Genomic DNA, 14177 nt, shown 5'->3' with positions numbered 1-14177 from the left:
TTAACCAAAATCTCACCACACTCTACTACAAGAGTATAAGAAAGTAAAATATAAACTTAAAGTGTCTTTGACTTAAGGCAGCTAAAAGTATGAATGTGTAGTTCATTATATAGTCATTATCACCCACACCATTGCTTATCCTGGGTGATGTAAGACTCTTTAATAAGTATTATTTTCATCAACTCGAGAAAGAGAAACTACATAGAAATAAGATTATAAGTAGTCACTTGACTTTTATCTCTCCGAATAAGAAAAGAAAAAAAAAAAGATCATAAATGCTTTGGAGGGGCCTTCTCAACTAAAGAAACACAAAAATGGTTAAGGAATTAACATGCCACTTTTGCCAGAATTAGGGACACATGTACAAATAGTATCTATGTCACTTGGTGTTTAACGAAAGGTGAACTTATGTTTTACTTTGTTCTAAAATTATTTTGGCGTTTGAACCACTTAAAAAGAATAAATGAGAAAATGTGTTCAAGAGATATTAACTTGAATCACAATATTTATTTAGATTCATTTGTAAGATCAATTGGTTACCATATAAGCTCTAGGAAAGTGAAAAACAAAAAAAACAAAAAAACATTTATGATACTAGGTTACATGGGATACAATACAAAACGACTTTTTGCTCATAACATAAATAAACTATTATAATAACCTTTTTTTACTTTTTTTAATATCTTGTTTAGATAAAATAATTAAAATATCTTAAATTTCAATTTTCTGATTCGAATTAAGTAATTGAATTTTTTTTAAGATACAATTTTTATTTTAAATATATATTTTAAAATCAAAATTTAAAAAGAAATAATTAAATTAAACTATTAAAATAATTTTTAATATATATATATATATATATATATATATATATATATATATATATATATATATATATATATATATATATATATATATATATATATATATAGTAGAGCTATCAATTTAGTCCACTCAAAAAGTTTAGCTCTAGTCCATGTGGGTCAAAGTCAAAACAGACCACAAAGTCAAAAGGCCACATAAGGGGACTTCTCACTGCACCCCCAAGCCTTCTCATGTATCCCCAATAATTACCCTTTTGCCCCCTAATTAATTTTTATCTCTCAGAGTGAGAGTGAGTGAAAGTAATGTAAATAAAATTTACTACGCCACCGGTACTTTCTTTTTATCTATGCAGAACTGCACTCCCAACCCCAAATATTTCCACACGTTTCGTTTCTTCTTTTCGTTCCTCCACAACTTTTTGTGTTTTCTAAACTCTGGTCCCTCTGGTCTATGGTCCCTGCCTGTCTGTGCTTCAAGCTCGGAGTGGTCGCTGTCTCTGATTCAAGCTCCCAACAATTGTCCTTGTTTTGTTATTTTTTTTTCTTTTTGTTTTAAACAGATGTCGAAATCCGCTTCAGGAAATTGTGAAACGGATGTCAACATCCGTTTCATTATTTTTTTGGGGTTTTTTTTGTGAAACGGATATCAAAATCCGTTTCAGAAATTTATGAAACGGATGTCAACATCCGTTTCGTTATTTTTTTTGTTTTTCTATGAAATGGATGTCAAAATCCGTTTCAGGAATTGTGAAACGGATTTTAACATCCGTTTTGATTTTTTTTTTTTTTTGAAATGGAAATCAAAATCCGTTTCAAAAATTTGTGAAAGGGATTTCGAAATCCTTTTGATTTTTTTTTTTTGTTAGTTTTGGTAAATAGTCTTGTCCATTGCTGCACCCTTTGTTTTCTTCGCCTTCTGGGTAGGCATAATCCGCGTATTCACCAACCTTGGAACCGGTGTGTGCTTTCGCAATTCTTTCTTCCCAGCCATCGCTTATTGCACCGCCCTTATCAGGGACCCTATCACACCACACTTTTCTTGATCTTGATCGTGTTGCTGATCCACAACACCCACATCATCCGCAACAGCTACATCATCACGCACTCTCTCTCTCTCTCTCTCTCTCTCTCTCTCTGTTGGCTTGTTCATCACGCACTCTCTTTTTGTTGGCTTGTTCAAGCTCTTTGGCAGCAAGTTTCGAAGCTGCCTCAGCTCGAGTCTCGTGTTACCCAGATGCCATTGAAAATATGTTCTTTTTTTCTCACACTGTTTTCATGGTAGAAGTTTGATTTTTGTATAGGATATGATATAGAAATGTTGAGGAATGGAAGCAGGATTTGATGGTTTATATATATATATATATATATATATATATATATATATATATATATATATATATATATATATATATATATATATATATATATATATATATATATATGAGTGAATGGATTGAAAAATGGAAAAGGGAAAGGAGAAGGTAAAGTGACACGTTAGCATGAGATTGTTCTTGATGGTGACATCTAATGTTACGTAAAGGATGTATATTATATATAATATGGATGCATTGGATTAACCTAGATATATAAGGATTATAGGAGTTTGTTCGGTCGCATAGAAACCTGACATCATCATCACATGTTTGATGAAGGTGTATATTATAGTTATGGAGGTTGCAATTTCTCTTTTTTGCTTACAATTTTTTTTTCTCAACTTGCACTTTCCAGAAAATATGTGGTAAAAAAAATTGGTTCTGTTCAATTTATGTCCATCAAAATTGCCATGTTTTTAAGCTAATTTTTTCTCTTGTAGCAGCAACAGTTTGATGAAACAAGAAATTACCAAGATGTCGACAAAAGAATCGGATGTCAACACATTCATGATATTAATTTCCAACCGGATGACGTGACTGATGGTGAGGTGAGAGACATACCAGTAACGAAGTCTCTTGGAATCTATGATTCTTATGCGACGGAACCAGTAACGAAGTTTCTTGGAATCTATGATTCTTATGCGACGGAGGAAACCGGTTTCAAAGGATGCAGCAATGAAGACTATGTACCAAAATTTAAAAAAAAAAAAAAAAAAACTCAAATGGATTTCGAAATCCGTTTCACAAATTCTTGAAACGAATTTCGATAACCATTTCAGAAAAAAAAAATATCGAAACGGATGTTAAAATCCGTTTCACAATTTTCTGAAGCAGATTTTGACATCCGTTTCATAGAAAAACCAAAAAAATAACGAAACGGATGTCGAAATCCATTTCACAAATTCCTGAAGCGGATTTTGACATCCGTTTCAAAAAGAAAAAAGAAAAAAATAACAAAACAAGAACAACTGCTGGGAGCTTGAATCAGAGACAACGATCACTTCGAGCTTGAAGTACAGATAGGCAGGGATCATAGACAAGAGGGACCAGAGTTCAGAAAACACAAAAAATTATGGAGGAACGAAAAGAAGAAACAGAACGTGTGGAAATATTTGGGGGTTGGGGGTACAGTTCTGCAGAGATAAAAATAAAGCACCAGTGGCACACTAAATTTCATTTACATTACTTTCACCCATTCTGAGAGATAAAAACTAATTAGGGTTAAAAGGGTAATTATTGGGGGTACTAGAGAAGATTTGGAGGTGCGGTGAGAAGCCCCCTACATAAACAAAAGCTCACTGGGCCAAAAGAGTAACAAAAATGAAAATAGACAGTCTGGGCCGAAGGTCAATGGTTAATATGTTCTCACTAACAAATTTTGTTTGATCACTAGACTTTTTAAAAAAATACTCAAATAAAATTGACTGGCAGTGTTAGCAATAGTGAGTATTAATGGGTTGAATACCATGATATTTATACTTGTGCCCCATCAACAAGTAGTATCCATAACAAGTAGTATCCATACCATTGCAAGTATTCATTAAGGATATTTATATAATATCTCTTATGGATTTTACGTACAAGTACAATATTTTTGCCAATCATACTTATGTTTCTCTAGATATGAAGGACTCACTTTGTTCTGCCTTTAATTATTTGGACTCATAAGATTAATAGGTTTACAATTAATCATTCATGTTTCTTTCAAGATATCAAATATATATTTACTTTGAGAAACCACAATACCTTCTTTTGGCGGAGTCATCTCAATGACTAGAAAGTATTTGAGGCACCTAAGATCTTTGGTTTGAAAGAGTTTACAGAAATGATGCTTTAGTTGAGCGACTTCAATGGCATGTTTTTCTATAGATCACTGAATAACCACAAAGACTTTTTCATTTCAGCAATTAAAATTTATATGGGGATGAAATGATTAGCCTTAACCAAGTTCACCACAATTGAAGCAATTTGGATTAGTTGAAATTGACGTGAACATTAGAAAGAATGACAAAGAAACAAGAATGAGGTGTTTCAATTATTTTGATCTACCGGAGATGTTACATCTTGCTAAAAGATGATTGTATTCGCCAATGGCATATGTATGCAACAAGCTACATATATATTTGTCTTTGTTTCCGCTACGACAGATTTGCAGCTCTGGTTGATGTAATTATTGCTTAATGTCAATCAGTGTAGCCTCTTTTGACTAAAAACACATTCGTTCAAAAAGGTCATAGTTAATGTTACGATTGAACTGACTATAGGATTGAATTTGTTCGCTAGATGTTGTCGAAAAACCATCATCTTCCAAGTATATGGACTCATCATTGTCTTCCTCTTCACTAAGTTCATCAATGATATCTTTGACAATGCGTTTTCCTCCATAGTCATAGAACTTCCACTAACACCCCATGTGTCCATTTTCAATTTAAAAAATATCATGACTATTTGATTATATGCATATATGTCTATGAGCAATACAACATCTATAATCAAAGCCATGGCATTTATCGCAGAGAAAAAATACCTTTTCATTATCTTGAATGAAGATACAAAGTGCTTCACTTTGGTAAGTGTATCACAAATGCTTGAAGAAAGTTTAGTTTGCTAACCTTATAAAAAATTGCAGAAGAAAGTGGTTTACTCAATCATAATAGCTATGTCAATACTTCAATATGTATGCTCTTGGGGGAAAACGAATTAACCAATTAGGGGGAATGAATAGGGGGATGCTAAGCAGTCAAAGATGTTAGGAGAGACAGAAAGGGATAAAAGGAAAGAAGGGAATAGAGATATTTTCTTTCTTATTGGAGAGAGAAAACACTCTTTAGAGCTTATGCACTGGAAGGAGCTTAAGGGCTATTTTCTGATTTCCAATACAACATTTCTGCATTGATGACTCTAAATCTCAACTAAAACCAAACCCAACATCTCCAAAAAAGATAGTACGGAAAAATCTATATGATCCATTCAAGCAATTGAAGTATGAAAATAAAACACATAGTTTAGGAGCAAACCTGGAAATCCAAAAAACACACCGAAGACGAAAATCATGTCTTCCATATTGGTGTTATTTCACTGACAAAACTTCTATATGAACTCCAGAAGAGGATTGAATTGAGAAGTTTTTTTAAGCGCAGTACCCCATACAGCATCCTAGAGCACATGGAGATAGGTCAGGGCTTCAGAGAAGAACCTAACTTGCAAAATAAATAACCAGTCTGCTAGTTCTAGCTCTAAGAAAATAGTTGTCTCACTTACTCCAAGTCTTCCAAGCAGTACCCAATCTACCGGAACAATACCAATAAATTCTTCATCAACTTTTCCAAACCTCTTCCTCCATTAAAAATAATATTAATAATAACAAGTCACCACAGATTTGGTTTAAAAGAACACTGAATTGTATTTTCCTGTATAAAATCAAAGCATATAAGCAATAATGGAATAGAATAAACGGTCAAGTTCAGTATATAAGGTTATCTTATCTGATTTCTTTCAGGACTCGGTGGTGTGAGGGTGGAAGTAGAAAAGAAAAGACCTTAATTCCAATGTAGTAGTATTGGCATTTCTCATCTAGTTGTCACTGGATTATTATCTTTTCCTCAGCTTCACTTGAATGAATCCTACTCCAGAGGAAGGATAACCTAATTGGCTATATATAAAAGTTGCACCTGCAAATAGTTATCACGGTACTTAGTAGCTGCCAAAACTCGTAACTGCAGAAGATCATGGAATAAATGAAGCTTCGATTAAAACAGTTGTTTTGTCAGTTCAAGAAAAAAATGGAATGCGTAGAACTAGATGCAACTTTTAGAATTGTCAACATGCATATTCAACAACCCAAGAACTGACTTCATACTCTAAAAGTTATTTTACTTGTAAAAAGTATATAGCACGACAAACCAGTGCCCTCGTCTTATTATGAGTAGAGGGTTACAGTTAAACATCTTAGGAAAACAACAAAAGTTTTGTCAAAACAGAAAAACCTTTGTTACCACGAAGGTGAACTTGATACGACATACTAAAAAGCATTCTCAGTACAGACATAAATACATATATACATGCATGCATATATAAATGAATTGTTGGAGACCCGTAAACAAAGATCAAAGAAATATTTTTATAGGTAAAATTATAGGAGAAACCACTTTGATTAAGCTTCATACTCTTTTTAATACAAGTAATCAAATTTCTTGTATATGTAATCAAATCAATAAATAATAATATACACAAACTCATAATTCTTGACAAAATTATAAACAATTATGCATGTATAGTCTCTACTACACATTTAAAACATGCCCTGAGTATCACCAGTACTCCAACACCAATGAAATCCTTCAATTTGAACCATTCCAAACACATTTCAGAATTTTACCTTACTGAATTATCTCACTGAACCCTAAACAATATTTTATGATAAAATAAAAACCAGACAGAATCATTGATAATATATTCCCTAACCAAACACATTTTAAACATTGACCAACTCTAACACTTACGTGGTCAGTACTGATCCATACAGTAGTTGAGGTATGAGGCAATGATGATAAAAAATGCTGAAATGGCACACATTATATAGTGTGGAGTGCGCTAATGATCTTTTTCTTAGACGTCATTACAACTGGTGCATCCAAGAATATTTGGTTGAAAACGGAGCCAGCTCACTTACACAATAATGACGCTGCACCAACAAAGAAGTAATGTTCGTAAAAGAAAGAAAAGAAGACTGACAGTCAGCACCGACAACGACACAACCACTGCATTTCCCTATCCATGGTCAGTATTGTGGCTTTCATTTCTTCAATATTATCATGTGATTGATCCCCTGCAAGAAACAGATGAACCTTATCTTTCACTGTAATCCAACTACAACCTGGATTTTTTTTTATTCCTTTAAAGTTTTTGGTCTTTCTTACTAAGTCACTGTCAATCTTTTCCCCAGAAGCAGAATACATGTTAGATAATACCACATAAGGAGTTGCATTGTTAGGCTCCATCTCAGTAATGTATTGAGCTGCAAGCTTAGCAAGGTCAAGACGGAGGTAAGTATTGCTTGCACCAAGAATAGCCCCCCAAACCCCAGAATGGGGCTTAAATGGCATTGAACGGATTAGATCAACAGCTTCATCAAGCAAACCTGCTCGGCCAAGGAGATCGACAATGCAAGCATAATGATCAACTTCTGGCTCAATTCCATAACGTGATTTCATGGAGTTAAATAAGTTCCATCCCTCTTCAACTAATCCTGCATGAGTACAGGCTGAAAGGACAGCAAGGAAAGTAACATGGTTAGCTTCATGACCTTCACTCTGCATTTTTTTATAGATACTGAGAGCCTCTTTGCCATAACCATTTTGTCCAAACCCATTGATGATTGAGTTATAAGAGATGACATTTGGTTCAATGACATCTAAGAAAATTCTGTGGGCATCAATCACATTCCCACACTTGGAGTAAAATGATATAAGAGAGTTTTGTACAGACAAATGATACTCTAGGTTCATTTTCAGAATACAGGTATGAATCTGTAGCCCTTCATTTAGCGCCACCAGAGCAGCTGAAGCTGCGAGGACACTACTAATAGTTAAAGGATTTGGCCTGCATTCCCAAATCATCCGAGCATACCAATGCAAAGCTTCCTCATACTCCTTATTATTTACAAACCCAGATATAATAGTCGTCCAAACAAAATCATCCTTCACTGGCAACATATTAAAAAGCTCGATGGCATTTCCAATTCTTCCACTCTTAGTAAACCCTGTGATCATGGCTGTCCAAGAGATCAAGTTTTTCTCAGGCATACTCTCAAAAACCCTATACGCAGCTTCCACTTCATTGTTATGAACGTATCCAGAAATTAAAGAATTCCAAGTAACTATATCTTTGTCGCTCAATATACAAAATACTTTGTCTGCGATGTGGGTGCAACCAAACATGCAATACATAGTAATCATGGAATTACTCAAAACACTTTCCAATTCAAATCCCAAGCGTGAAACCAGCCCATGTATCTGCATGCCCTCTGGCATTCTACAATAATTTCCGCACGCTTTAAACATGATAGTCACTGTGGTGGAATTAACATCAACCAGACCTTCCCTCCTCATGTCCTTAAACAATGAAAAGCCCTCTTGAAAGAAACCTTTCCCCATGTACCCATCTATCATTGCACTCCAAGAAACCACGTTCCTCTCAGGCATCCTGTCAAACAGCTCCCTGGCAGCAGCAACCCTCCCATCCCTGCACAGACCATCAACCATGGCACTCCAAGAAATCACATCCCTCTCAACCATGTTCTCAAAAACCTTCAACGCCTCATTCACTTCACCTGTCTTCAAATATCCATTTATCAACGCATTTGAGCAAGCAGGGTCCCGGAACTCGTGTGGAGCCTGACGGTACAGTTCCTCAGCCATGTGGAACTTCCCTGCCTTCACAAAACCCGTGACCATGGCAGCATAGGAGACCAAGTTGCGTTCAGACAACACTGAAAACAGCTCATAAGCTTTGGCTACGTTGCAACCATTGTGAATATAAGCCGAGATCATAGCGTTATATGAGACCGTAGTTCGTTGAGGCATTTGATCGAACACTTTGCGGGCGTTTTCTATTTGGCCATTTTGAGCGTAAACAGTGAGCATGGCAGTCCACGAGGCAGTGTTCTTCACGGGCATCCTGTGGAATACCGACTCTGCGTCATTAACGTTGCCATTTCGACCATTCTCTGCGATCTGTTTGTTCCACTGAATCAAAAGTTTGCTATCTCTAACACCTCTATTTATGGAGTCACTAGGTTTCGGGTTATGCTTGAATTGAAATTGCTTCAACTTAGTGATTCGTTGCTGTAAACTTCTGAAGTGCTGCTTCATATTCTAGAGCAAATTCGGGGAAGATAGATAATTAAGAGAAAATTGAAACATGAACGTTAAACATACTCCTCGCAGTTAATATACAAACTAACAAAAATAATTCAATTAAATTTTAAGAGCATCATTATATGGATACAAAATATAAATAATAATAATATTTAACAGAAATAAAAAAAAAACGTATAAAATCATTAAAAAACAATATATTTTTTTAAAATGTGTCTTAAAATAAAAATCAACGGGAATAATTAGCTTACTGAACTTTTAAGAAATTAACATGTTCATGAAACAGATAAACTATAATCACAATAAGACTTTCTTCACACATAAATAACTTATGATGTTCTTTTAGGATTTGTGCCTGCAAATAAAATATTTGGTTGGAACTATCTCTGACAGGACAAGATGATCCAAAAGAATTATAAGTTTGTTAACGTATCTTACTTTGCAAAAGTATTGTAAGGATTTAAGAACTTTCAATCTTAAAAATGATAGACATTTAAAGAGAATTTTGAGAACTACAATAATATAGCTAAATTCTATATTTATTAATATTTTTACTAATGTAGAAAAAATAGTATATAAACTAATATAATTAAAAGGGTACAAAAATCATACATTTCAAAGGATTTTTTTGGTTTTTAGAATTTTTTTAATCATTAATAATTGAATTAAAACTAAAATTGAGAAATATAATAAGAAATTTAAAACGTACTTGTCAAGTCAGTATTATGATCACGTGTAGTATCATTGTCACGTGTTAGTGTTTCGTATCTTATATTCAATTCAACCCAAATTTTGTTAATTTTATTTAATTTAGTTCTAATTTTCGATAATTTTGTTCAATTCAGTCCTAATTTTGTCCATCTCCAAATTGATCAAATTTATTTTTTATATAAATGTTATACTGAAATTTGTATTAAAATAATGTGAAGTTTTAATAAAAATGTAAATTTTAATATAAATGTGAATTTTAATAAAAATATGAAAAAATATATTTATTTAATATAAATGTGAATTTTAATATAGATTTGAATTTTTCCATGTGAATTTTAATATAAATTAAGAAAACAAGAACATTTAAATTAATTAAAGTGTAAGAACCTTTCAAAAAAATGACAAAATATATCTATTTAAATTCTTATATTTCAAATATTATCTAAAGATGTAAAAAAGAAAAGTGCATCAGAAACGGTAAGAGTTAATGTAAACACTGGTTCTGAAATTAATATTTCATTCTCGATGAGAAGTAAAAACAATAAATCATGTTTTAAATTTATTTTTTTTAGAAATGAAAGACGACTTTCTTATCTTTTTAATGCACGGATATTTCATTCTAAAGATGTGTTACGGATATTTCAAGTTGAGTCACGTATATATGTTTAGTATATATGTTTAATATGTATGCGTGTTTGATACTTTAAAATATTTAATCGAAATTTATCAATAAAATATATAACTTATATAATAATAATTTTTTTATAATAACAATAATTTATAATTTTTTGATAACTTTAATATATATAATTTGAATTTGAATTCAACAATCATATATTTATTTAAAATTATTGTAATAGGTCATCTTCTCTAAGAATGTCATGTAGAACTTCTTTATATAAATCTACAAATTGTATTATTTAAAGTACAATATTTATATCCATGAAGATATAATCCGTAACAGCAAAAAACAAAATTATGAATTATTCTATCCTAATAACCTTTGGATAGAAAATTACAAGAAAGAAAATAGAAAAAAGAGACAAAGACAATATAGTACTTAAAAAAAAATTAGGATGCATGAGAGAATTCTGTAATGTAGGAAAAAAAGGCGATATGGAATTTTTGTAAAACTTTGATTAGAGTTGCATGGAAAAAGTATGGGATGCAGCAAGAATCCCAAAAAAAGATAAAAATATTAAGTATGGTATCTTTCAAAAGGTATAATTACTCATTTACTATCCCAATTTTTTTTCGTTAATTCAATTTGGTTCTCGTACTTTTGATTTATTCAATTTAATACCCCAATTATCTAAAAAGATTTAATTTGGTCATCTTCGTTAAGTTGAAGTTAACACTGTGTCCGTACATGACACATGTCAAGTCATGGAATTTTTTTTTTAAATTTAATTTTTTTTAAAAGGTATAATTACTTATTTGGTACCACAGTTTTTTGGTTAAGTTCAATTTGGTCAACACACTTTTGGTTTGTTCAATTTAGTATCTCAATTATTTAAAAGGATTCAATTTGGTCATCTATGTTAAGTTGGAGTTAACACCGTGTCCGTACAAGACACATGTCAAGCCATGAAATTTTTAATCTTTTTAATTTAAAAAAATATTTTTTTTTTAATTTTAATTTTTTTCAAAAAATTTAAAAACTGCCACATGTTAGTTTACCATCGTGCCACGTGGCAACTTACAATCATGACACGTGACAATGGTAATAGTTATTTTCAATTTAGTCCTCTATTTAAATTTTTGGTTCAATTTAGTATCCAATTCTTTAAAATGATCCAATTTTGTCCTTTCTAATTTGAGACCAAATTAGTAACTAAGTTTAATTATAACTTATATATACATGTTACAATAACTTTTTCTAATATATACTTAAATGATTTGATGTATTTATTAGAAAAAGTTATTGTAAAATGTATATATAAGTTGTAATTAAGCTTATTTACTAATTTGGTCTCAACTTGAAGAGGACAAAGTTGGATCATTTTAAAAAATTGGGTACTAAATTGAACCAAAAATTTAAATAAATGACTAAATTGAAAATAACTATTACCACTACCACATGTTATGTTTCTAAGATGTCACGTGACATAATGATAAACTGATACATGATAGTTTTAAAATTTTTTGAAAAAAATAATTTAAATTAAAAATTGTATGGCTTGACATGTGTCCTGTACGAACACAATGTTAACTCCAACTTAACGGAAATGACCAAATTGAATCTTTTTAGATAATTTGGATACTAAATTGAACAAATCAAAAGTATGGGAACCGAATTGAACTTAACCAAAAAAATTGGGGTACCAAATTAGTAATTATACTCTTTCCAAACATAGAAATGCAAGTAAAAACTATGGAATGCATGAAGAGAGAGTCAATTAACTTAACAAGAGGTCAGGCAGAATATGCAGCCATTTTGGGCTTCCGTTGCAGTGTGGTCATAAGTAAGTTGGCAGCTGCTTCCTCCTCCTCTATTTATTTCAACCTGCACTTTCATGGAATGGTTGAAGGTCATATTTATCCTTATATTCTTTTTTCATTTTTTTCTTCCTTTCATCTCTCCTTTTATTTTCTTCTTCCTATTAGGAATGACAATGGAATAATACGGAGACGAATGTAATTATCACATTTCATATCCGGAGTAAAAATTTATATCAATTTTTTATCATCATTTTTATACCTAATGGGTATAAAATCTGTGCTTCACCAATATTTCACTAGATAACATTAGATGATGGTATACATATTCATGTGTCCATATTTACTTTTTTATTGTTTTAATATAAATTAATTGACCTAAAAATGATTTTATATACTATTGGACGAAATTGTAAAAAAAAAATTGTATAATTAAAATAATTATAAGATATAAAATATCTTGAAAATCTGAGAAAATTTTCTAAATATCAAACTAGTCAAATCATTGATAAATAATGAAATTTAAGCGAAACAAAAAGTTCTATAAATAAAACAAAAATAAGGATAAAATTGAATAAAAAAGATAAACTTTTTTATATTATATAGTAAATGAATGGTTAACGCTAGGAGTGTCAAAAATATTCGTACCTGCGGTATCTGCAGATAAAACCCGTAATGGGTAGGAAACAAATATTAATGTAAAGGATGGACAACCATGTGTCATTCCTATTTTTCTTAATGTTGTATTTGGATTAAGATGTGGATTTGGAAGAGTGAATTTGCGTTGATTTAAATTGATTTGTAAGTAAAGATGTGCTGTTTGGATTAAGGAAAAGATTGTATGATTTGAGTGGATATGAAGGGAAAATTTATGAAAGTTTGTGTATGATGTGATTGATAAAATTTAATAAATTATAATTTTTAATAGAGTAAATTGTATGATTACCATTTTACCCTTCAATGTAAATAGAAAAAATGATATTGAAATAAAATTAAAAATGTTATTTAAAATAAAAAATATATAATTTATTGATATCATTAATAACTTAAAATAAATTATTATTATTCTCAATGGTAACTTGAAATAATTTATAATATAGACTATTTAATTTATATCTTCATATTTATTTAAATTTATTTTATTTTATATAATTAATCCATTTACAAAAGATACTTATTTAAATAATAATAATATTATTATTATTATATAATACTAATTATTATAATAATATTAATTATTATTATTATTTAAAAAAATTAATTTTATATATATATATATTATAATATACAATATTATCATAATATACGTATAATTAATATATAATTATTATATATATTTTATTATATAATAGTAATTATGATTATAGTTATTATTAATATATATGTATAATTATTATAATATACATACATATAACGATTATTATATATAAATGTTATCTTTATAATATATTCTATTATAATATATATATATATATATATATATATATATATATATATATTATATAATACTAATTATTAAAATAATAATAATAATTATTATTATTTAAAAAAATTATATATATATATATATATATATATATTATAATATACAATATTATCATAATATACGTATAATTAATATATAATTATTATATATATATATTTTATTATGTAATAGTAATTATGATTATAGTTATTATTAATATATATGTATAATTATTATAATATATATACATATAACGATTATTATATATAAATGATATCTTTATAATATATTCTATTATAATATATATATATATATATATATATATATATATAATTATTATATATATATATATATAAATAAATGATTATTTATAAAACAAATCAATTTCTATAATAGGGATAATGAAGTAATTTAAACGTGATGAGTTGTATTTTTCTGTATTTCTTTTCATTTTAGAGAGTACCAAAATCTATAACTCATGTGCAAA

The 14177-nt window shown here is 30.0% G+C and overlaps 1 protein-coding gene across 4 annotated transcripts; it reads right to left on the bottom strand.

The window, feature by feature from the left end:
• Positions 1-4202: 4202 nt before the first annotated feature.
• LOC114183552 (Tetratricopeptide repeat (TPR)-like superfamily protein) lies at positions 4203-9163 on the bottom strand. 4 transcript variants are annotated; one of them, XM_085673615.1, is made up of 5 exons: positions 6700-9163; positions 5459-5868; positions 5215-5353; positions 4725-4809; positions 4203-4598 (listed from the first exon to the last, which is right to left on the bottom strand). In XM_085673615.1, exon 1 carries the CDS (start codon positions 9067-9069, stop codon positions 6934-6936), a length of 2136 nt encoding a protein of 711 aa, XP_085529741.1. In that variant the 5' UTR covers positions 9070-9163; the 3' UTR covers positions 4203-4598; positions 4725-4809; positions 5215-5353; positions 5459-5868; positions 6700-6933. The 4 variants fall into 4 exon arrangements, with proteins under 4 accessions (XP_085529741.1, XP_027926420.2, XP_027926419.2 ...); XM_028070619.2 differs by having other exon boundaries at positions 4725-4804; XM_028070618.2 differs by having other exon boundaries at positions 4203-4804.
• Positions 9164-14177: the final 5014 nt, after the last annotated feature.

The sequence above is a fragment of the Vigna unguiculata genome, chromosome 5 (assembly GCF_037176805.1).
Source record: "Vigna unguiculata cultivar grain cowpea cultivar isolate G323 ecotype 2 chromosome 5, ASM3717680v1, whole genome shotgun sequence".
NCBI lineage: Eukaryota > Viridiplantae > Streptophyta > Magnoliopsida > Fabales > Fabaceae > Vigna > Vigna unguiculata.
Note: the sequence above shows the minus strand (reverse complement) of the source record. Positions and strands in the feature narration are given on the sequence as shown.